We start from the raw sequence: 25062 nt of genomic DNA on the forward strand, positions 1-25062 counted from the left end.
CCTAGTGGAGTGAGCCCTAGGCGGGCCTGGTAAAGGAGTCTTTGTAAGTTCGTAGCACATTTTTATGCAGGATACGATGTGCTTCGAGATCCTCTGCGAAGAGAGAAACTTCTGCTTTCGATTTGGGAGAGAGAGAGAGAGACTAGGAGTCTATCCGTTTTCCGGAAAGACTTAGTCCTGTCTATATAGAAAGCCAGCGCCCTCCTCACGTCCAGGAGGTGTAGGCGCGCCTCTTTGTTGGAGTTATGAGGCTTTGGATAAAACGAGGGTAAAACTATAGGTTCGTTAATATGGAACTGTGAAGAAACTTTGGGAACAAAGGCTGGATGCAGCCGTAAGGTTACCGCCTCCTTGGAAAATACTGTGCAGGGTGGCGTTGCCATAACTGCTGCAAGCTCGCTCACCCTGCGAGCTGACGTGATTGCAAGAAGGAAGGTTGTCTTTATCGTAAGGAGACGGAGGGAAACCGTGGCTAAGGGTTCAAACGGTGATCCCGTTAGCTCATTAAGCACCAGGTCCAAGCTCCACGAAGGTGGAAGCGGTTTCCGAGGGGGGTATAGGTTTACCAGCCCTTTGAGGAACCTGGTAACCATGGGATGGGCAAACACCGTGTGCCCTTCCTCTTCATGTCTGAAAGCCGATATAGCGGCAAGGTGGACCTTCAACGAGGATAGGGAGAGTCCACCTCTCTTGAGGTCCAGTAAATAGTCTAGTATTACAGGTATAGGCGCAGCAAGGGGGGCTAATTGCTTGGTAGAACACCATGCAGTGAATCGAGTCCATTTTTGCTTATAGGTCTTCCTGGTGGAAGTCCTCCTGCTACTTTCTAGGACTTGTTGCACTCCCTCTGTACGCGTGCTCTCTAGGGAGCTGAGCCATGGATTAACCATGCTTGCAGTCGCAGGCCTCAGGGGTGTGGATGCACTATGGACCCCTGCGCTGCGTGAGCAGATCCGGCGCCACCGGGAGGGGCATCAGTGGACGGTCCGACATGCGCAGGAGTAAGGGGAACCATTGCTGTCGATCCCACGTTGGGACTACTAGGATCATTCGGGCTCTCTCTCTCCTGGCTTTCTGCAAGACTTTGTGGATAAGCACTGTGGGACGAAATGCGTAGAGCAGGGGGCCCCTCCACAAGATCGCGAATGCGTCCCCCAGAGACCCCCGTCCCAGTCCTGCCCTGGAGCAGAATCATGGGCCCTTCTTGTTGTGTTGAGTGGCAAACAGGTCTATCTGGGGAAATCCCCATGCGTGAAAAATCGGTCGTAGCAGATCGGAACGGATCTGCCACTCGTGTGTGAGTGCGAAGCGCCTGCTCAGCTGGTCTGCCTTCACATTGTGAGCGCCTGGTAAATACGAGGCTTTCAACGTTATATTGTTGGCGATGCACCAGTTCCACAATCGGACTGCTTCCGCACATAAGGCACGGGACTGAGCTCCTCCTTGCCGATTTATATAAAACATGGTGGAGGTATTGTCTGTACTGATCCCGACTACTTTGCCTTGTATATGGTCTCGAAAGTGTTTGCAGGTGTTGAACACTGCTCTGAGCTCCAGTATATTTATGTGCAGTGACTGTTCCGTGGAGGACCACAGTCCTTGCGTCACCTTTTCGCCCATGTGTGCTCCCCACTCTATGTGGGAGGCGTCGGTACTGAGAAAAACAGATATTTGTGGTTGGTGAAAGGGCACCCCTGTTAGCATGTTCTTGGAGTTCACCCACCATTGCAGGGATCTGCGCACCTCTGTCATGGGCGACACCACCCTGTGGACGGTGTGTGCTGCCGGTTTGTAGACGCTCGCCAGCCAGTGCTGCATGCTGCACATATGCAATCGGGCGTTCTGTACCACAAACGTTGCTGCTGCCGCCATGTGGCCCAGCAGCTGTAAGCACATCCGAACCGGCACCGTAGGGCTGAAGGTGATGACTTGCACGAGGGAACCAATGGCGCGAAAGCGGGCATCTGGTAGATAAACCCTTGCTGTGATGGAATTTATATGTGCCCCTATGAACTCTATCTTTGATTTTGCCAGATTGATGACCAGGCCCAGAGAAGAGAACGTGTCTGCTGTGACGCGTATCATGCGAAGTACCTCCTCCTTTGAGGCCCCTTTCAGTAGGCAGTCGTCCAGATATGGGAATATAAACACCCCCTGTCTGTGCAGGTAGGCTGACACCACTGCCAAGGTCTTGGTGAAGACTGGGGGCCGAGGAGAGGCCGAACGGCAGAACCTTGTACTGAAAATGTTCTTTGCCTACCATAAACCGGAGAAAACGCCTGTGAGCCGGGTGAGTAGTTATGTGGAAATACGCGTCTTGCAAGTCGAGGGCTGCGAACCAATCTCCATCGTCCAGTGCCGTAAGTATAGAGGCAACTGATCATCCGAAAGCGTTGCTTGCGCAAGTACCGGTTGAGGCCTCGAAGATCTAGGATGGGCCTCCAGCCTCCCGTCTTTTTCTCTGTGAGGAAGTATCTTGAGTAGAACCCTTTCCCTCAGAGTTGCTCCGGCACTCTTTCCACTGCCCCTATAAGCATAAGATGGTCTACCTCCTGCTTGAGTCTCGCTTCGTGGGAGGCGTCATTTAGGTGGGGTCTGGGTGGAGGTCGTGGCGGTGGGAGCGACTGGAAGGGAACCGCGTAACCCGTGGCTATGATCTCCAGTACCCATTTGTCTGTGGTGATCTTTTGCCACTGGTCGTAGACGATGGTGGAATAGTAGCTTCGGATGACATTGCGCAATGGTAGCGATAGTGCAGCCCTCCATCTGTGTGTCAAACTTGTGGCCTTTGGCCCTGCCCCGAGGACGCACGGCTCTGTTGAGAACATCGCCTGGGAGTTCTGTACTGTTGATGTCGCCCTTGCTCGTAGCCCCTGTGGTACTGGGGACGCTGTGGTTGATACTGGTATCGTCTTTGTTGGGGGTAATACTTTTTCTTTCTGTATGGAGGGGTGTAAATCCCCAAGGTCCTGAGAGAGCTCTTGAGTCTTTACTGGAATGAAGGACCGAGTCGGTTGATTCAGCAAACAGCTTCTGCATGTCAAAGGGGAGATCAACGATCTTCGCCTGCAGATCCCTCGGGATACCCGATGTCTGGAACCAGGACTCCCTGTGCATGACCACTGCTGTAGCTGTTGAGCATGCTGCCGTATCCGCTACGTCTAGGGCGATCTGAACTCCTGTCCTCGAGGCTGCGTAGCCTTCCTGCACGATGGCCTTGAGCACCGGCTTCTTGTCCTCTGGAAGCGAGTCCATGAGGGAAGTCAGCCTGGAGTAGTTGTCGAAATTATGGTTCGCTAGATGCGCTGCGTAATTCGCCATTCTCAACAGTAGGGTAGAGAAGGAGTAGACCTTTCTGCCGAACAACTCTAGTTTCTTGGCATCTTTGTCCGTTCCCCCTGTCTTGTACTGAGAAGTTTTCGACCTCTGTTGAGACGATTCCACCAGCAGAGAATTTGGTTGCGGGTGGCTGAACAGGAACTCCATGCCTTTGGCCGGGATGAAGTACTTCTTATCCGCTCTCTTGTTTATAGGCGGAGTGGACGCAGGGGTCTGCCATATTGTGGTGGCGGACTCCATGATTGCTTCATCAAGCGGAATAGCTATTTTGGAGGAGGCCTGAGGTCTCAGGTTTTTAAGGAGCTTATGGTGTTTCTCCTGCACCTCTGCTGTCTGGATGCCTTGCGTGAAGGCCACCCTTTTAAACAGCTCTTGGAACTGTTTGAGATCATCCAGAGGATGGACGTCCCCTGGGGCCGTGGCCTCGTCAGGGGAAGATAGCGAGGAACCGCTAGGGTAAGCCTCTCTGGACCCCTCTGGGTCCTGTTGACGGTGATACATCCTCTCACTAGATACTTGCGAGGGAAAATCTTGGGGTTCCAGAATCAACTCCCCCTGAGATATCTGCGTTTCCGTCCCTGTCCGCGATTGCCCTCAGGGATATTGAACCGTCTGGGGGGATATGTCCCTGGGAGTATGCCTATGGTGTCTATGCCCCGCATGATAGGAGCGACCATGGCAACACGGGCACTGTTCCGGAGATGGAGACCTAGACCACTCTGGAGGTGCATACCCCCTGCGTCTGGGGGAGCGAGATCATCTGGGTGATTGAGATAATGGAGAGACTGATTTGTGGCAGTACTCCAGGGGTTCAAAGCCCAGGAAGGGCGATGGTGGTCCGAGCCATGGTGATGCTGGCTGTAGGAACGGGGATGGGGGCTCAGGGTATACTGGAGGTGACCCCTGCCGCCTCGTTGGAGTCCACAGCATAAGTGGAGGGCTTAGAGCGAGTAGCCCTGCAGCCCTGTCTGGCGAAGGGCTGCGGTGCCGGGTTTTCTGTGCTGCCTTTCCCCTCCCCTGTGGGGCTGGCTCCGCCCCTTTCTGCCTCAGGGATCTCGGCCCCGCTGTCTGCGCCGCGCTCGGCACGCTCCGCTGCGGTGCCGCGCGGGTGGTCTCCCCCAGTGCCTGCAGGCCGCGTGCCTGTGAGCTCTGCACCGCTGGTTCCCCGGGGATCGGTGCTGCTGGTTCCGGCGCTTGCCTGGCCGCCGCCCTGCCCGCAGTGCAGGGCGGCTGTTTGATTATCGGAGGCTCAGACTCTGCCACGTGCGTCTCCGCGCCGCCGCTGCTCAGCTGTGACTGCGGCTGGGGGCTATGCGCTCCACCCATCCCGCTCGCTGTGGCTGCTGGCAGGGATCGGGTTGGTGAAAGCTTCCTCCGTTTTTGCGTTGATGGGGTTAGGGAAGCAGCTTTCCTTTTATGGGCCCCTGCGGGTCCCTCCTGCTGAGGCCTCTCTGGCGCGTCTGGCTGGAGGGCCTTGTCAAAGAGCAGCATTTTCAGTCGCATCTCTCTGTCCTTCCTTGCTCTGGCTGTGAGCTTTGCGCAGAAGGAGCATTTCTGGGTGACATGAGATTCCCCGAGGCACCTAATGCACTGACTGTGCCCATCGGAGGCCGGCATCGCTTTGTGACATGACTCACACTTTTTGAATCCTGAAGAGGACATTGTGGTGAGTCTTTGAGTTGTTAATAGGGTACTTAGCACCTTCTCTGTGCCTGTTCCCCTCTCGGACTCGGCCTGCTGCGGCAGGAGGCCTAATGGCCTTACGTCCCCGGGCCTCCGCTGCTCCGCTTGCTGCTAAGGCTGTAAAACTTTACTTTTTACTCTCTTTTCTTTTTGTTTTTTAAAACAATAACAAGCTAACTTAAGCTAAAAGACTGAAAAAGAAACTCTAAACACTTTAAAAACATTAAATACGCTAACTCTGGCTGTAGCCTGAGCGGATTCCGTCTGCAGCCGATGGCGGTTAAAGAGGAACTGGCGGGGACCGGATCGTGCACGTGGCCGGGAGTGTGCAAGGGAGCGGCGCGCGCCAGCGCATGCGCAGTCCAGCAGAAACTGCTGGAAAGATCCGACCTGCGGCGCCGGGGTGAGCACAACACCTATCGTGGAGCACCCACGGGGACACTCGAGAAAGAAGGGAAAGTTAGCTAAAAGAAATAGGAAGACTAAAAAGAACAAATACAATGTCTGTAAGAGCTCCAGTGATATGGAAAGCAACATCCCTGAAATGCAAAACATCACTAATTACTAGGAAGGGATTGAAAACATGAAGCCACATTTACACAGTGCTGTGGCAGAAGGATGATATATGAAATCTCAACATTATGAAAGTCTACTTTCTATACTATATTAAAAAATCCATCATGGAAAGTGGAGAGCTGAAAAAGCTGTGCTTCATCTCAAATTAAGGATTTCTCAATCTCTCAGCTTGGAAGTTTGCTAGTAAGCAGGAGACTTTGGACTTAAAAAAATTCACTGGCAAAATATCCAGTATAATGAAAGGCAGAAAACAAGGTTGTAGAAGATAGAGTAGAAATGGCTATTCATCAGCTTATTAATATGATGAGGTTCTCTGTCAAACAATAGAGACACATTCTTTCCCCCAGAGCAGGGTTTTTGCCTGGAAAAGGAGGTGATGGCTGGGGTGGGATAGGGGGATGAAGAAAGGCTGCCAGGAAGATGATATAGTGGCAAAATTTTGGAAGGGGGTTAATTGGGCTGGCCTCTATATTTATTTTTAACAAGTCAGGATATGATTTTTTCTCTCTGTTTTAAATATGAGAAGACATGAAAGCTTTTCCAGTTCCTGTAAATTCTTTTATAACCAGCTGAAAGATGAAAGTCAGAGGAACTCTTCCAAGATAAGTTCAGAATTCTCAAAGGGTCAGAACAAAATTTAGTATCCTGAAGACAACTTGTATCTGAAACTGCATAATTCTCCTATCATTATATCCACAGATTCTGCTGCAAGCTCTCACTGATATTTTAAAGTTAGTAAATCACTGGCACAAATACTGGCTATATACAATAGCACAGTCTCATGCTTTCACAGTTCTCTAATCCCTGTTAAATAAGCAGCAGTCATTGATTTAGTTTTCTAAGTTGTAGTTAACTATTTGAAACTTTGATACCATACACAAAAGGGGTATCTATCTGGTGGCAGTTTCTGATGCTGCAATATCAAAATAAATGACAACAGAGAGATATAGTTAATCTCAATTTCTAAACAGAAAATATACAAGGAGCTAATAACCACCAAGAGGAGGGATAGTTTAGGGGCTAAAGCATTAGCTTTGTAAACCCAAGGCTGTGAGCTCAATCCTTGAGGGGATCCTTCAAAGGAATGTCAGACAGTAAAAATACACTAGCCCTTTAGTGTTTGAGAAATTTTGCCCTAAATAGTAAATACTTACAATTTAGCCAATCAGTTCTCATGAACTTTGATAGTTGTGTTCCTACATTAGGGCTTGATCTACACTACAAACTTACTTCAGTATAACTGTGTCCCTCAGGATTATGGAAAAGCCACACCTGAGTTTACAGTTAAATCAACTTTAACACTGATCCCCACCCTTCCATGGACACAGTGCTATATTAGATGGAGAGCTTTTTCCACTGATTTGCTACTCTTTCATATAAAAGTACAATTATTAAGCTGATAGGAGAGCTCTCTTCTGATGACTTACAGCATACTCATCAGAGGGAGTATAAACGGTACAGCTGTGCAAATTAGGGATGCAAAATCCTGCTTAATTGCTTAACTGGGTAAACATGTTGTTTTACCGGTTATCCAATTAGGGAGTGGGGGTGCTGCAGCCTGGCTGGGCTGGAGCACCCCACTCCATGAGGCTGGGCTGCAACGGTCCTCTCTGCTACAGGCAGGGGCTGCTTCATCCCCATCAGTCTGTGACACACTTGGATTGGTCATGGACCAAGGCTGCTCCAGATGGCCACAGAAGCCCCTGTTTGTGGTCAGCCCAGGAGCTGGAGCAATCTTCTGCCTGTGGCAGGCAGGGAGCTATTCTAGCCCCCACCAGTTAACATGAATCGGTAAAACATTACCCATTAAGGGTGATGCTTACTGGTTAACTTTTTACATCCTTAGTGCCAATGTAAATTTATAATACAGACCTGTCCTAAATCTCTCACAACTCTCAGATGGAAACAAAATCAACCACTGCTAACTAAATGACCAAACCCAGTGCTGTACATTAAGGCACGAAGTACATGGTTTGGGAGTATCTACTATAATAAGGTTTGGTCCAGGACAAGCAATACTTGGCCAGACAAATGATTTATTCACCAGAGTAAAGAAAGAGTTTGTTATGAGTTCCTATAAAATTACAAAAGGTTTCAATGCTGATTCTGCTGGAGCAAAAGACAGCATAGCAAAGTAACAAAGCCTCTGAGTTTGGATGCAAAAGGCTGCATCTCATCTCACAAGCACTATGTGGGGTGGAGTTCTCCGCAGAATTTTCCAAATGGCACCTTCTTACTCAACAATTGTATATTCTGTACACTTTCTAAGTCATTCTCTTTGCTTAAATGACCAACATGCCCTTTTTTATTCCTGTGAGCAGTGTAGAATCAACATGTCACCATGAAAGACATTTGCCCTCAGTATCACAGCATCATCCAAGATACTGGGATGTTTACGTGGTCATTGCTTTTTCCTACTTTAATGGCCTAAGTAGGGATTTACCTGGCCCTAATTCCATCAGTAACTGTAGGCGAATGCTGCAATATTCTGACATGGCAGCATTTGGCATTTGAGAAATTTTAAGTATTTTAATGCTGACAACCACCCCACACAAACGTACAAAGGGGCTCTTTGCCTCATTCACCAATACCAACAACTGTCAACTGTACAGACTTCAGAAACACTACTGCTGGGGTTAATTGTTATAGATCACATTTACATATACCCTCTTCAGTCACAAAGCCTTTGGGACACTGCATCAACACTGAAAAAAGAACATACCATAACACACACACACACACATTTTAAAATCTAACAAAATACTAAAAAAGGCAAAGAGAGAGGATCAATGTTGAAGACAGAAAAAACGGGGCTCATTGTAGATCCCAGGATGAATTTGCAGGACAAAAATAAGAAAATACATCTTAATGGCTGAACTTATTAAAAATGGATATTGAAATGACAGTATTAAAAATCTGGACACTTCCAACAACATTTTTAATCAAGCCTCTAACTGTAACCATATTTTATGACATGAAAAACATTTTCATGTCACGGTGAAATAAAGCATCTAAATCAGCTGAGTGGTGAATATATAATAAATAATTTTTACTGTATCAATTCAGTATTTAAAAGTAACAAATCCAATCTGGTTGACTAAACAGACAGTCATAAATGAAATACATGCTGCAAGAAAATTTTACTGGGAGAAGTCTCATCAATGGTAGTCTAACATCACGTTGGCCTTTTATTTAACATACTGTAGTGAATACAACACCCAAATACCAGCTCAAGGTATGACAAAACTGCTAGGGCAGGGTGAGTACCCCCTATTAAATGTAGCCCATTTATTTCTTGGAACAGGAACTTCAGACTATGTGTTCACTAGAGTCCCATGACATTTTATGGTTTAAAAGAGCTGCTTTTAAAATTATACTAAATGCTTTTTCAATTAAGAAACTTTGACAACCTTCAGTGGTGCAGAATATAGACAAGTGCAAGTGCCGTGAGAAAAGCTAACATTTGTTCCTCAATCCCTCACTCCAAAACCAAGGTAAACAAGTAATTTCTGTCTCATTCGATAAAAATACACACCAGAACTGTACTTCAGCTGCATGACATATATCATATCAGAAGAGCACTTGCCCTTTTCTGTAAAAGGCAATTAACTGGGAAAAGAGCAGTGTGCTAAGACATGTGCCCGAGCCACTTATATTAGCAAGCTCATCTAGTCATTAAGAAATAATGGAAGCTGTTTTTTAAAGCAACTGAGATAGAGTGCTTGGTATTTATAGGACCTATACCCTCCGTGTCCAATACTCTCTCTCTTCGCTACATGTAGCGAACTGGACACTGCAGTGTGGTGAAATGTGGCACCTTAGAGCACCCTCTGCCTGCTCTGCGCACACAACCCACCAACTGGGACAAGTGCATGACAGTGGCTCCTCCTGCAGCTCTGACCTGGAGCCACAAGCTCCTGCACCCCCAGTGGCTGAGGCCCACCACAGCCCCAGGGACAGTTCTGATGAATCGCCAGTAGTTTATGCGGGGTGGGAGGTGGGGGAGGCTGTGGCGATCCTTACATCTCTGTTGGACACCTCTGATCTGTACAGATGTCTCTGGCTATGTCTACACGACAAGATAATATCAATTTTAAGTAATTTAGCCTGATTTTACTAAGTGTCTGTCTTCACTGTAAATTCTATTTTTGGTTCTCGGAGCCTTAAATATTGAGTCTGTTCTGGTATGGCTATCATCTGAAGAAGTGGGTCCGTCCCACAAAAACTCATCAGATAATAAATTATTTTGTTAGTCTTTAAAGTGCTACTGGACTGCTTTTTTGTTTTGATAGTATATAGACTAGCTCGGCCTTCTCTCCGTTACTTGTTAGCTTGATTTATGGTGCACTAAAATCAACATAATATCGATATCATAATATCATAGTAACCTGACGGGTGTAGCATTCAAATTCCAAATGGAAGGTAGTAAGGAAGCGCCCTGTCTTTAAATCGAATTCATTAGCCTCCAGAGATGTCCTGTGTGTGCCCCACTATGCCCAACAGTTCTGTGCTCTGGCCTCTTCCATCTCCACTGCTCTCAGATGTGGAGGAATTAGGCAACAGGAAAACCATTACAATTCGGCACCTGGAAGCCTGTGGCTGTAGGATCATGAAAGGCTGAAAAATCTTTTCTTTTTGTTTGTTATTAGTGTGGCTGTGGGGTAGGGATGCTCAAAATCAAATTGATAAAACCCAATGTTAAGAAATCAATTTTAATAAATTTGATTTTAGCTTGTAGTGTAGATGCAGCCTGTGTGTGTAAAATGGTTACGGACTGCAGCATCTGAAGCTCGGACACTCACTGTATGCATGGCACATGTGGTTGTGCTTTCCACAGCTCTTACGTTTTCCGAGAAGAGTGCAGACCTGCCACTGCAGTATGACTAGCAGAGGTAGAAAGTTCATTTAAAGTATTACCATTTGGGTTGCCTTCCATTGGGCATTCTTCTCAGGGCTAGCATGGCACTGCTTCAACGGATGTGAACCCTAACCAAAACTTTGACTTGAACCATATAATATTTTATGTTTTAGACACCACCTGGCCAGATTACACACCAGTATCCATTCCAGTCACTCCCAGGAGAAGAGACTGATATGCCTTGATGACAACATCACAGACAAAGTCAGATGTGTAAGGGACAATAACTATGATTAGAGATTGTCACGTCTCTGATGGCTCATCATAAAAGATAAAAATTATGGCCCATGGCTGGTTTGAGAACTGGTGTGGGAATATTGGTTAGAAGAAGACAAATATTTCCCTGTTTATATATCCCACATTTTCCAAAACCATCTATTGACGTGGCACACATATGACCTTATTTGGTTATCCATTACTATACATTTCCCTGACAAGAAGAAAGAATTGGAATAGAGCAGGAGGTTTCCCCCTGCAACAGTCCATACCTCCTTACTCCCTGCAGAGCCAGGAACAGGGCTGCACTGCAGAGGGGGTAAGGAGGCTGACTATGAAGCTGCAGCTGGGGGTAGAACTAAGAATACAGCAGTGGCCAGAGGCTGGGGCCATGGCTGGAGACGGGGTGGAACAAAGATGGAAGCAGAGTGAGGCAGTGGCTCTTCTTCCCCATCTCTGATGGGGAATGGATGGGGCCCCACCTCCCCTCCCACTCCATCCCAAACATTCTTCCATCTCCCCTTGGGGCTGTGCCCCACAGTTTGGGGATCTCTGGAATAAAGGAAGCCATTACACAATGGTTAGCTATTCTCAGCTGAGCTTAGATCACAGCAAAAGTGGCCTCAAGTATCTTCCACACCAGGGTACAAATCAGAATACCTGCATTCCAAAAAAGTCCTTGAATGTTTATTAATGCCTCCTCTTACATTACACCTTCTCCAGAAGTTGTTCACAATAGGGATGTAAAATCCTGTTTAATTAGTTAATCAATTAAACAATCAACTTAACAATTTAACCTATTGGGGAAAGGGGCCTGGGGAGGCTCTTATCCCCAAATACCCCATTTTATATTGATGTTCAATACAAAGGAAACTAACCATGCACCATTCTAGCACAGACAACAGAAGCAACTATTTTAGAGTTCAGTGTGGATATGAAACTGTCTTTAGAACTCACTGAAGAACTAGTCTCAGAGGGGTAGCTGTGTTAGTGTGTAAGCTTCACAAAAGTACAAGCAGTCCTATAGTACCTTAAAGACTAACAATTTTATTTATTAGGTAATGAGCTTTGATCTTACCCATTACCTAATAAATAAAGCTCATTACGTAATAAATAAAATTGTTAGTCTTTAAGGTGCTACAGGACTGCTTGTTTCATTTGTGAAGAATTTAGCTTTAAATAATGCATATTAATTTTTAGAAGAAAATTCAAGCTTTTGTCATGTGAATTGTAAATTAATTTCAGAGTGAAGAGTTTTCAAGTGTCAAAATGAAACTGATGAAAGGTGTAAAAGCTAGATATTGCAGCTGTAACTGAGCTTGGTTTCATTTTTCATATTATCAGTTATTTTTATATATGTTTCCAAATATGCTTTCTCATAAATTCTACTGAAAATATCTTTAAACAAACAAAAACACTAATAGCAGGAAGCAAACCTTTGCTGTATGAAAGAAAAACCTTTTGAATAGCTGCCTGAACATAAGTTATTGTTGATTAAAGAAAACATGACTTAGTCATTGATTTTACTATCAATGTTAAAGGCCTGTAAGTAATTAGATTTTGTAGGAAATCGCTTTAGGTGAAGTCATGGTTATTTTAAAGGAATTAGGCCAATATTTTATTAAGCAAATGCAGGAAACAACTATGGTATTTTGATCACTTTTTCAGCGTATTACGCCATTTCCCTATCTTAGCTAGAGATTTCTAAAATTGCTACACATATGGTTGACTGAAAGTTGGTACAGACAGAGCTGGGTGAAATTTTTCAACAAACCTTTTATCATCAAAATGCAAATTAAGTGACAGCAAAATGTTTCACAAATTCAAGTCAGTTTCAAACTATGCATTTAAAAAAATCAATACATTTGGCAAGCTTCATTTAAAATGTTTTCTGTATGAAACATTTCATTTTTATTTGAACCCGTTGCAAATTTTACTTGTTTTTTAAAATGCAAAAAGCATTAATACTCAAAACCTAAACTTTTTATTTTGTCAAAATAAAAGGTTTTGTTAGACTCGGGACATTTTCCAACTTTTGAAATAACCAACCAAGCAAAAAAATGTAATTTGCCCAGCTCCGTTACTCAGCTTTAAGAGCCATTCTTTTCATCTTTACTTTAAGGAGAATAATCATACCTAGGAACAACTTCCGCTTAAACATCACAGGAACCCAGTTGGATGAACTGAGCACAAGTCCTGGAGCTCAAGTGGAAGAGTTCCAACTCCTTCTATAACAACAATTCCCTGTGCTGAGCTGGCCAAGCAATTTGGAACAGATTTTTCAAAAACTTGGTGCACAGGGTACTCCAGCCCTGGAGTATCCACAGAAAAAATATTAGTGGGTGTTCAGTGCCCACTGACAGCCAATTCCTCCCCCTTCCAGCATCCTGCCCTCCAGTGGCCCTGCCCATCTACCGCTTGGCAGCATGCAGCCGGGTCTGTGGAAAGGGAGAGAAGCAGACAAGGGGTGCCCTCTCAGAAGAGGGTGGAACTGGGCAGGAAAAGACAGGGAAAAGATAGGAGGGTATGGGGGAAGGGGCAGAGTCAGGGCTGTCATTTAAGGTTTTGGTTGGGGGGACAGTGGGGATGCCAGCCACGCTGAGCGCCAGGGCAAGGTGGGAGGAGGCCCAGCTCCACTCCCCCAGAAGGGGCAGGGCAGAAGGCAGAAGAGGCAGGGCTGAAGCCGGTCAGCTTTCAGGCCCTCTCCCAAGCTGGTGGAATGGCAGAGGCGCACAATGATGCCTCATCCCCAGCTCTGCTCTGGGCCTTGAAGGGCTGTCCTGGGGGCAATTTCCCCTCTTAACCCTCATTGTCGTGGGGGGGAGGGGCTCCCCCTTCTCCCTGGGATCTGTGGTGCTGAGCTCCCCCCTTCCCTAGTGTGTGGGGGGGGCAGGGCGCCTGGGTGAGGGCTCCCCACTTCCCTCTGGGTGCCACAGCACTAATCTCCGTGATAGCTTCACATACAATTTGTCTGAGCTTCCCAGGATGCCCACTGAATCAGCTGCTGCTCTCACACTGAGGTGCTGACCCTTCTCGAGGAGACCTTTTCATGGTCAGTATCTATACTGCATGCTACCCAAAGATACCTCACTTAAAAAATCAGTTTAAGACAAAAAGAGACTACCAAGTCTGACCTTCTGCATATCACAGGCCATCGAACCTCACTCAATTATCTGCTCAGGATTTTTAACCACTGTTCTCCTGTCTACTCACATCATTGAATCTGGTAGATTCTAACACACACCTTCTCCTTGCGAGTACCATTCACTGCATGGGAGTATCCTTCCACAGGTAGCTGGTTCATCCTCCCTAACTTCCTGAATAAGGATGTCTGTTTTTTCATTCAAGTAGCTGTCTTTCCTTCTGAAATAGTCTCCCACCCCCCACAGTTACTTATAACAGTAGAAGAAGATGAGGCCATCCTGATATCTGAGCACTTTCAAGATGTTGCTATAATGGATCACGTTTGTGTTTTTGCAAGTGTAGGGCTGCTCATGAGAAAGATGTCTGCATACTACTGGATACAAGAAGCACCAAGGAAAAGAAATCTGGCACCACTGAAGTGGGTGGAGTGGAAGTGAACACACAAATATTGGAAGAGAAACCTGAATAGGGAGCAGAGAACTCCACTACAGGTTGTTAGCTGTTAACATCCACTACATGATGTTAGCTTCTGTGAAAATTATTCTGGACCTTGATCTCTCTGCCTTAGAATCCTCACAATAATGCAGGGATGACAGTGACAGTGGTGTTGTGGACATTAGTTACCGAACCCAAAGTACCCCGAAGAAACAGAACACTACACAGTAATTGCTACAAAAATCTGAAGATAAAATGTATCAGCTGTACATGGTGTTCATCTGCCAAACACAAAAAGTTCAAACCACATCCATGACCTCCAAGATCAGCATTGCTCCATTGACTGAGTACACAGAGATGCTTCCATATTAAATACTGATCTCACAGTTCTTCCCCTAAACCCAAGTACCACCAGGCAGTGGCCTGCATTTCACCTTTCTTACTTTGAGGGTATAGAATATAACTCAGCCAAACTTTCAACTAATCAAAAAAGTTCAACAAAATCAATTTCAATATGCTGTTTCTGTTACTGGGAAGCACAGAGGTCATAAGAATACTGCATCATTGCATTTAGAAATAATCTAGCATGAAACCCTATAAATTAGTATTGAAATAGCTTGTGCATTTTCATCCATAAGAATTTATTTTGATAAAGCTGTATCACTGGTATTCATATAGAGAGACCCAAATTAAGCAGGCATATTGCATTTATTTTACACTAGTTTCTCAAGAAAAGGCTGCTAATAAAAAAAGAAATGCCTGTCTAGTAAAGAACTTGTGAACCTAGGCCAAAGAGGGAAAATAAGAAATCTTGTACAGCAGATATGAATTAAGGCCTAAATCCTTAAAATCCCCTTTTAAAGATCTGTCAGTATTCATTGCAGCTAGCAATGCCTTTCAAGGCAAGGTTTTGTTTTCTTAAAAAAGGGCTCATATACTACAGTGGGTTCATTGAAAGAAGTCAGACAGAAAATGGATAAAAAAATCTAGCACAGGGAAGTAATTGTTTTATTTGGGTACTTTATAAAAAAAAAATGAATAGAAAATCCTCCAGATCCACTGGCCATACACCATCAACAACTGAGACCTGTGGTAAATGACTCACCAACTTCTTGCTGAAGAAGAAATCAGGGAGAGAAGATGGCAATGGACTGGACATACCCTTGGAAAGCCAACCACCAAAATCACAGGGCAAGATTTAAGTTGGAACTCACAAGGAAAAAGGAAAACAGGGCACCCAATAAACACCTGGCACAGAGACCTGAGGAAAGACACTTAAAAGATGGGATACAACTGGTCAGAACTGAAAAAGATCATCCATGAAAGGGGATACTGGTGAATGGTTGTCAATGGCCACAGTATCTGCCAACCATTTTATGCAGTCTCCAAATTGCAGGATACTATCAGCCATAAACGGGGATGGTGACAGGACTTCCTCATCTGGAAATGACAGTGAGGTCAGAATCTGAGGGGTAGCCTCTTTATCTGTCTTAGCTTCCTGTTCTCAACGCATTCTCATGCTGGGCTCTTGGCTGAGGAGAAGCAGAGTGAATACAGTCTGGCATATTGTCGTCAGCACACAACCCAGGTATCTCAGTAGTGCCACTGTGAGTATCTATATAGATAGATCCTCACAGTGGCATCCAGGGTTGGTCCCACTATTACTGGTGCGGACCACAAAAGCCTTATGCTTGGGTGTGGAAGAGCAGACTTCTATATGGATGAGGAAGGGAATCCTGCACAGAGACAGACGAGAACAAAGGGAGATCTCTCTCCTCCATGGCATCCTCCACTAGAGGGGCACCAGCAGAAAATGGTGATGAGCCAAGCAGTCCTTGAGAGTGATGGTTGTCTGTGGACCAAGGTTTTGGTACCAAGAGGTATTTGGTACCCATAAGCACTGGAGATTCCAGTTCATCTGCCACTGTTAAGTCTTTTGAGTACCTAAATTCATGTGGTACCATATGGACGATTGGTATTGAAACACACAGTGCCACAGATTTATAGACTGTACCAAAGCAGATGCTGGCGCTATGTGTTGCTTACATTTGAACTGTACTAAGGGCCCCAACAAAGGAGGTGCTGATGATGGGGATGTGCTCAGTGGTAGCAGTCTAGAGGAGTTCTTAGCTCTACTTTCCTTAGTGCATGTAGAACGTACTGGGGCTTCGCGTGAGTTGTGTTTATCCTTGGAACTTCAGGACTTCCGTGCCCTGCTGGTATGGGACGAGTCTTTCACCTGCATGGAACCAAGCCAAGAGGGAATTGATGTCTTTTGGAAGCAGGCTGCTTATGAGGGAACTCAGAGCTCCTCATCTTGGGAGCTGTGTCTGAGACATGTGAAGTCTTCCCTTTCCTAGGGGAAACCTGAGCTTATGTCAAAAGAGGGATAGATCTGTCCACAGACAGATGTCCAGGGTGGTCTCTTGACCAGACTCTGAAGCGCAGCAAAGAGAATGCTCCATCAGCAGGAGCCACAACTTAACGACTCATTCTTTCTTGCTTTGGGTTTAGGAATCAGGCAAAAATTTCACTTCTCAGAAAGGTTACACTCTCCCAGGCTGCAAACACAAAATGTGGCTGACTCTTACTGAGACAGGCTCCTGCCAAAAGAGGCAGTGACTGAAACCTGGAGAGTTGGGCATGTCCTGTCAGGGAGGTAAGACTAAAGCTCCCTGAAAGGAAGGAGAGAACACGGTAGTCCCTCTCACTGCTTAACTATTTACTAATCACTAACTATAATCTAATACTAAATTAATACTAGCAGCTATTAACCACAATTACATCAGAGGTACACTCAAGGTGGACATGCTAAAGCTCCATCTCAGGACAAGGCACTGAAGAAGAAATTCAGGGTATTTCAGCCCTACATAGCTTTGGTGAGCAGCACTAGGATATATGCATGGGAAAGATGGATGCTAACAAAAAATTTAAGATTAGGGGCTCAAAAGATGCATGCACATCTAAAATGGAGCAACCACAGGGACACTGTGTGACGACGAATCTCTCTATTACCCCATGCTGCTGCCCACACATACCAGAGGCAGCAGCTTTAAGTTGCTGCTTCAGCATTTTGTCCATTGCTTGGACTTAGAAAAGTAAGAGACACTCAGGTGAAGGTCTTTATGGTGGTGTATGTGGAGCCAGAGGCAAAAGCAGCAGAGAGCAGAGATGGATCAAGAGGAATCATGATGAGAAGGGAAGCAGGACCCGCATTTGGGGAAGTGGGAGGGTGGGAATGGACCCAGGGACATAAAGTGCAGGCAGTGAAGAGGAACGACGACTGTTTATGATGAACACATTGTTTTTCAGGAAAACCTCTATAGATATTGGCTCAGGAAGGGGAAGGGCCCCACGTATGGGGGCGGGGAACGCAGGCTGAATCCTAGCCAAGGCTTGTGGGGAGGTGGGGGAGAGAAAAGTTCTCTTGATGTTTGGATGTTAACTTCTAGGACCATGTGGAAAACAAGAGTGTGAAGGATAGCAAATAACTGGAGAGAAAGGAGAAAGCATCTCTACATGCAGGAACTAGGGAATGTGTCTCTAACCTCCAATCACCCCATTTCTGGCTCCTGTTTGCTGTTCACCCACCAAATTGCTTCAGTCAGAGAAATCTCCTTAGTGCTTCCCTTCTGCTGCTTACACGTATCTTATGCAGAAGCTGAATATGATAGCTTGGCTGAAAACAATGAAATCTTGTGTATGCTGCAGTGATGGTGAGCTTCAGTCGTTCTCAGTCTAAGTGTTTATCTTTATGGTATAACTCGAATGTTGCTGTCCACCTGAGTCTCATCCCCACACAGAAATAACCAGATAACCTTGATGTGGAAGTTGTTTTAACTTGAGCTGGATGGTCGAAGGGGGAACAAGCTACAGAAGGTATTAGCCCAACTCATTAGCTGCTAACGCAGCCACTCCGTGCTGAGGGAAAATGAAGGGAATTCAAAGGACCATTCATATGGTCTCATTGCCATTGAAAGAAAGCAAGTTTTATTTAATGAGCTCTAAATCCTTTTTTGGTCCATGATTATTAATTACTGGATGAAAACTCAGATTAATATATTTAATGTATTTATCATCAGGATTGGGTTCTCAAAACAGGCCATAACATAATTTAATTAAGATGGCAAGTATTTGCTATATTATCAATTTTTTACTGAACAGTCACAAAGAACAATAAAAATAATCTCTCAAGTTGAACATTGTTCTAGTTACCTGTAGTTAGAGGCAGGTGGGTGACACTAGTAAGACAGGTGAGAGTGAACCAGGTGGACGCCAGTGTTGCGCCAAATAGCAGCAGCAGAATTATAAGTTTCAACATGCCCCTGATAAAATCTGCAAACCTGAAATAAAAGCACAAATCTCAAACTCAAATGTTATTTTTCAAGGTACAGTATTAACGCATTCCACTTCACAGTAAATTAATACATTCTCATGATATAGTCCACAAACTAGAATGACGTCTAGACATTCTGAAACTGCTAGTTATAGTTTTGTCACAGTTAAACTGAATTTACAGCAGCTCAAGAAAAATTTTTGCTTGTAGTTCTTAGACTGTAAATCCTCTTGGGCAAGGACTGTATTGTTTTTAAATGTCTGGTCAACACCGTGCTCAAACTGGAAAATTACAGTTTAATCTCTGCTTTGAAAATTTTCTTTCAATGGTCTCACAACCACAATTCAAAGTTTCATTGCTGTTTTAAAAGTATCTTCCCAGATCCCATATACAAAACCATTAAACACTACACTCACTCCCACCCTTACCTTACACTTGACTTCTATGTATTTTTGCCAGATCATAGTTATCATAAGGATCATCTTTGCCATTATGAAACATATGAAAAATTAACTGTGCGCTGCTATGCTCTGACAACTTCTTCTGGTTATTTAGCTGAAGCCCAAAATGACTAAAATGGAGCTCTTAATCTTCCCCATCAAGCTATCCCCACTACTTCCTTTCTCAGTTAGTACAGACACTGCCACCATGCCGTCTGTCACTCAAACCCCTAACTTGAGCATCATCTTCAAATAGGGCCTTTCTCTAGGTCCTCATATCCAGGCTATGTCTACATCATGCTGATTCTTTCTGTCTAGTATCAGTAAGACAAGGCCTTTCCCATTCATCCGCAGTGGAAATTCTGATCCAGGTTTTTACCACCTTTATGTCTCAATTATGTCAAAATCTGATTCTCTGGCCTTGACAAAATGCTGACTTGTCCCACTCATATCTATGTAGAATGCTGCTTCAAAGATAACTGTCCTAGCCTATTGCTTTAATCATATCACCCTCTCTTTGCATCACTTCGTTTTCTCTTCTCTACTATATCAACCTACTTTCCTTCACTTTCCCATCCAAACATCTTTCATTTGCTATCAAAATGTTGACTTCCATATTTGATCAGCCCATGATGCCAATGTCTATCGCCCACATGTTAAACTTTCAAACAAATATGCTTGTAAATTCTTGTATGCTGTGCCTCAGAATGGGGAGGAGGCCACTGTAAACATCTGCAAAAGTAACTTATCCACCTTGACAACCTGAGTTTGCTGTAATGCCTACTAAAACCTCAGTGATGTTTAGACTGTTGGTATGTGGATAACACAACCTATCATGTTCACCAATACTCTCTTGATGTTTACTTGTATTCCCTCCATTTGTGTCTGTTGGCCTGTAACCACCTGTTATCTCATTTTATACTTTCACTGTAAGCTCTTTGAGACAAGAACTGGCTTCCCCCCAACTCCCGGTTTCACAGTACCTAGTCCATGGCCACAGCTCCTAAACTCTACAGGAATTCAAATAATAACGAATAATAATAATTCAAAAAATGATTCAATAATTAGGGACACTGGCTCACGTTAGATATTTATGAGGGCAACATAAAAGATAGTTCACGTGGTGTTTTTAAGCAGATAAACCTAAGTTAAGTGAAAATTTTTCCCTCTCCCGCTCAAAAGAACGTCTCTCGCAGAACAAAATCAAACCCTTACCTATACGTCTGGTCAGTCAGTGACATTTGGACTTGAACATGCACTGACCAATTAGTTTAGGGTGACTTGCTTCATTATACACAAGAGTGTTATATATTATTTATTTATTTAATTCAAGATAGATTAAAGAGCTAACATCCCTCTTGTGGAAAGCCTCAAATCATTCTGGTTATTCTCACACCCCCAAAATTTGTATCACTATGAAGTCACTGTAATATACAACTACATGCTGGGTAAAACAAGAGGATAAGTTGGATCTTGCTAACCCAAATAAATCAATGATGGAGGTCTAAGTAGACAGGGAAAGAAGAAATCCTGTGGTCAGATATCTGCAGCTTGATACAGAACTAAAGAAGATTTATTAAACAGTTTGCTGGTACAGTTAATTTTTTGCAACTTTTGCTTTTATTTAAAAAAATCCAGCTGAGCACTGAACTAACACTGCAATACTAAAACTGCTCTTTTCAAAAGGGATTTTAACACTGTTGAGAACTCAGAAAAAGATCACTAGTAAGGCAATTATTCAAATTGCAGTAATTTTTGTAGTTCTCTTGCTATTATTACGTTTGAAGAATTTCTCCCCTCATGGCTCAGTTTTTCTCCTCCAGCTGGATGGGAGTCCAGGAAGTTTGGAATGATGAAGACCTCCTACTTTGTGTGTTAACTGCCCTATTTTCTTCTGCTAAAAAAAGAGATGGGTTGGTATTTTAAGGCCCAATCCTATATGGGTCGCCTGATATAGAAGGTAACAACACCATATAAAGTTTGAACATTGGGAATGGCACGATTAAGTAATGTTTAGCAGTTTATATAGTATGGGAGTTTTACGAAATACTGGATCTTAAGACTTCTTTTTTCTTCCTATTTTGACCTTCCCTCTATTTCAATTCCACACTGAACTTAAAAGTCAATAACTGGTAAAACTAGAATCAGTGCTGTACATCATCTTAAAGCTTGTAATCCCAGCTTTCAAATAGCACAGAGTATTAACTTCTAACTGTAGAACCTTAGATGCTCATGCTGGATTTGAAGTAAGGAGGAAGAAAATAATCAGAATACTCCAATTTTTAAAAATCACAGGAGTCTGTTGATTAATTTTTTTCTGTATTTTGTCATTAAACATTAACTTGCGACACTTCTGAGAAGTTTCGCATAAACACAAATGTCCCAAAGAGTGAAGTCTGAGGAGTTACCTTGCTGCCAATAACAGCCTTTGTTTCTGAAGCTGACAGGAGCTACATATGCTGCCTCATGAAAAGGTAGAGGAAATATCAGAATGGGGTGGGAGGCTGGGGAAAGATGGAGTCAGATATTTTCTTCACTTTACTAAGGTGACAGCTGCAGCTGAAATTAGTAGCAGCCACAGAATCATAGGGATGGAAGGGACCTCAGGAGGTCATCTAGTCCAGCCCCCTGCTTCAAGTAGGGATCAACCCCCATTAGGTTATCCCAGCCAGGACTTAAAAACCTTGAGGCATGGAGAATCCACCACCTCTCTAGACAATGCATTCCAATGCTTTACCACCCGCTTGGTGAAGTAGTTTTTCCTAATATCTAACCTATACCTCTCCCTCTTTAACTTCAGACCATTACTCCTTGTTCTGACATCTGACACCACTGAGAACAGTTTCTCACCCTCCTCTTTAGAGCTCCCCTTCAGGAAGTTGAAGGCTACTATTAACTCACCTCTAAGTCTTCTCTTCTCTAAACTAAACAACCCCAAATCCCTCAGCCTATCCTCATAGGTCTTGTGCTCCAGACCCTTAATCATTTTTGTTGCCCTCTGCTGAACCTGCTCCACCAAATCCACATCCTTTTTATACTGGGGGGCCCAAAACTGGACACAATATTCAAGATGTGGCCTCACCCGTGCCAAACAGAGGTGAATAACTACTTCTCTAGATCTGCTTGAAATGCTCCTCCTAATGCACCCTAGTATGAAGTTAGCCTTCTTGGCTACAAGGGTGCACTGTTACTTATACCCAGCCTTTCATCCACCATAACCCCTAAGTCCCTTTCCATCGTACTGCTGCTGAGCCAGTCGGTCCCTAGCCTGTAACAATGTTTGGGATTCTTCTGCCTCAGGTGCAGGACTCTACACTTTTCCTTGTTGAACTGCATCAAATTTCTTTTCCAATTTATCCAGGTCACTCTGGATTCTCACTCTACTCTCCAATGTCTCTCTCTCTCCCCCTAGTTTTGTGTCATCTGCAAACTTGCTGATGGTGCAATCCAGTCCCTCATCCAGGTCATTATTAAAGCTGTTGAATAACACCAGCCCCAGAACCAAGCCTTGCAGCACTCTGCTTGAAACCGACTACCATCCAGATATCGAGCCACTGACCACTACTCATTGGACCCAACCATCAAGCCAACTTTCTATTCATCTTATAGTCCAAGGATCCAATCCATATTTCCTTAACTTATGGACAAGAATGTTGTGGGACACTGTATCAAAAGCCTTGCTGAAGTCAAGGTATATTACACCCACTGACTTCCCCACGTCCACAGAGCTTGTTACCTCGTCATGGAAGCTAATCAGATTGGTCAGGCAGGACTTGCCCCTGGTGAATCCATGTTGGCTACTTTTGATCACTTTCCCCTCTTTCAAGTGCTCTAAAATGGATTCCTTGAGGATTCCCTCCATTATTTTCCAGGGATTGAGGTAAGGCTGACCAGTCTATAGTTCCCTGGATTGTCCTTCTTTCCTTTTTTAAAGATGGGCGCTACATTTGCCTCCTTCCAGTCATCCGGTATCTCCAAGTGTCTTCAAGGATAATGGCCAAAGGTTCAGCAATGACCTCTGCCAATTCCCTCAGTACCCTGGGGTGCATTAAATCCAGACCCATGGACTTGTGCACATCTAGTTTTTCTAGATAGCTCAGAACTTGTTCCTTCCCCACAGATGGCTGCCCTCCACCTTCCCATACTGCATTGTCCATGACCATCATGTGGAAGTTGACTTTGTCCATGAAGACTAAGGCAAAAAAAGCATTGAGTACTTCAGCTTTTCCTACATCATCTGTCACTAGGTTACCTCCCCCACCCAGTAACAGCCCCACACCACCTCTGATAACCCGTTTATTGTTAACATGCCTGTAGAAAGCCTTCTTGTTGCTCTTCACACCCCTTGCCAGCTGGAGTGCCAATTGTGCTTTCGCTTTCCTGATTACTGCCCGGCATTCTCCAGCCGTATGTTTATACTCCTCCCTAGTCAACTGTCCACATTTCCATTTCTTGTGCATCCTTTTTGAATTTAAGCTGACTAAGGATTTCCCCATTAAGCCAAGCTGGTTGCCTACCATGTTTGCACTTCTTATTATGCAGTAGGATGGTTTGTTCCTGTGCCTTCAGTAAAACTTCTTTAAAATATTGCCAGTTCTCTTGAACTCTTTTCCCCTTCATCTTCGTTTTCCAAGGAATCCTGTTCATCCATTCCCTGAGGGAGTCAAAGTCTGCTCTCCTGAAATCAAGTGTCTGTATGTTACTGCTCACCTTTCTTCCTCTTGTCTGGATCCTGAAATCTACGATCTCATGGTTGCTGAAGCCCAGGTTTCCTCCCACTTCTATTTCTTCTACTAGTTCTTCCCTGTTTGTGAGCAGCAGGTCAAGTTGCGCATGACCCCTTGTCGGTTCCTTCAGCACTTGTACCAAGAAGTTATTCCCAACATTCTCCAAAAACTTCCTGGATTGTCTGTGTGCTGATGTATTGGTCTCCCAACAAATGTCCAGATGATTAAAGTCTCCCATGAGAACCAGGGCCTGTGATTTGGAAGCTTCACTTAGCTGCCTGAAGAAAGCCTCATCTGTTTCATCTCCCTGGTCTGGCGGTCTATAGCAGACACCAACTACAGCATCACCTCTGTTATTTCCGCCTCTAAGTTTAACCCAAAGACACTCAATTGGATTTTCTCCTTCCTTATACTGGACCTCTGAGCAATCATACTGCTCTCTCACATAGAGCGCAACTCCTCCTCCTTTTCTCCCATCTGTCCTTCCTAAATAGTTTATAACCTTCCATGACTGTGTGCCAGTTATGCAAATCGTCCCACCAAGTCTCCATTATTCCAACCACCTCATACTTTTTTGACTGTACCAGGGCCTCTAATTCTTCCTGTTAGCTCCCCAAAATCAACTGCCTTCTCAGAGGCTTGAGCTCAGGACCTTCAGGTTATGAGACTGACACACTACCAACTGTGATAACATGACAAAGCAGTACAGGCATCTAAGACTTTGCTGGGAGTTAAAGTTGACACTTGTCCATTATTTGGCTTTAAGTTTCACAAAAAAACTATTGAATTTAACAAAAATGGAAAAAACATAACAAATTAGGTCACATTTGGTCTTTTAAGGACCTGTATTTCACCTCTGAGCAAAGAAAAACTCAGTACAACTAGTACAAAGGCTTCCAAGGCCTGTAAACTTTTCCCAGCACTGGTCTTAGTCCAGTGGTCAGGCAGTATATTTTTATTCCTCAGTCACAGCAGCTCAGTCACTAATACACCCACACCATCCTGCACCCACAATTTCATATACTACTATAATTTATAGTCAAAACTGGCACTCATGGTGAATGTGTGCATGTATTTTAGAAGAGGTAGTCCAGGATAGTAGGTGAATCTTTCATGACCAAGCAAATCCACCCATGCTGGATCTTGCAGTTAAGGTCTAAACATATGTTCTTGAGAACACCATCTGTTGCTAAGGAAATTATCACTAAGTCACAACATTTCAGTATTTTAACTTCATTGCAGGATAAA

The 25062-nt window shown here is 44.4% G+C and overlaps 1 protein-coding gene across 1 annotated transcript in view; it reads right to left on the minus strand.

Moving 5' to 3' along the window:
• SLC49A4 (solute carrier family 49 member 4) overlaps nucleotides 1–25062 on the minus strand; it is a 103681-nt gene that overhangs the window by 12885 nt on the left and 65734 nt on the right. The window contains exon 7 of the mRNA XM_075001064.1: nucleotides 18527–18654. Within this exon, the coding sequence (XP_074857165.1) occupies nucleotides 18527–18654 (128 nt within the window). The remainder of the gene's footprint in view (nucleotides 1–18526; nucleotides 18655–25062) is intronic.

This window comes from Carettochelys insculpta, chromosome 8 (assembly GCF_033958435.1).
Source record: "Carettochelys insculpta isolate YL-2023 chromosome 8, ASM3395843v1, whole genome shotgun sequence".
In the NCBI taxonomy this organism is placed as follows: domain Eukaryota; kingdom Metazoa; phylum Chordata; order Testudines; family Carettochelyidae; genus Carettochelys; species Carettochelys insculpta.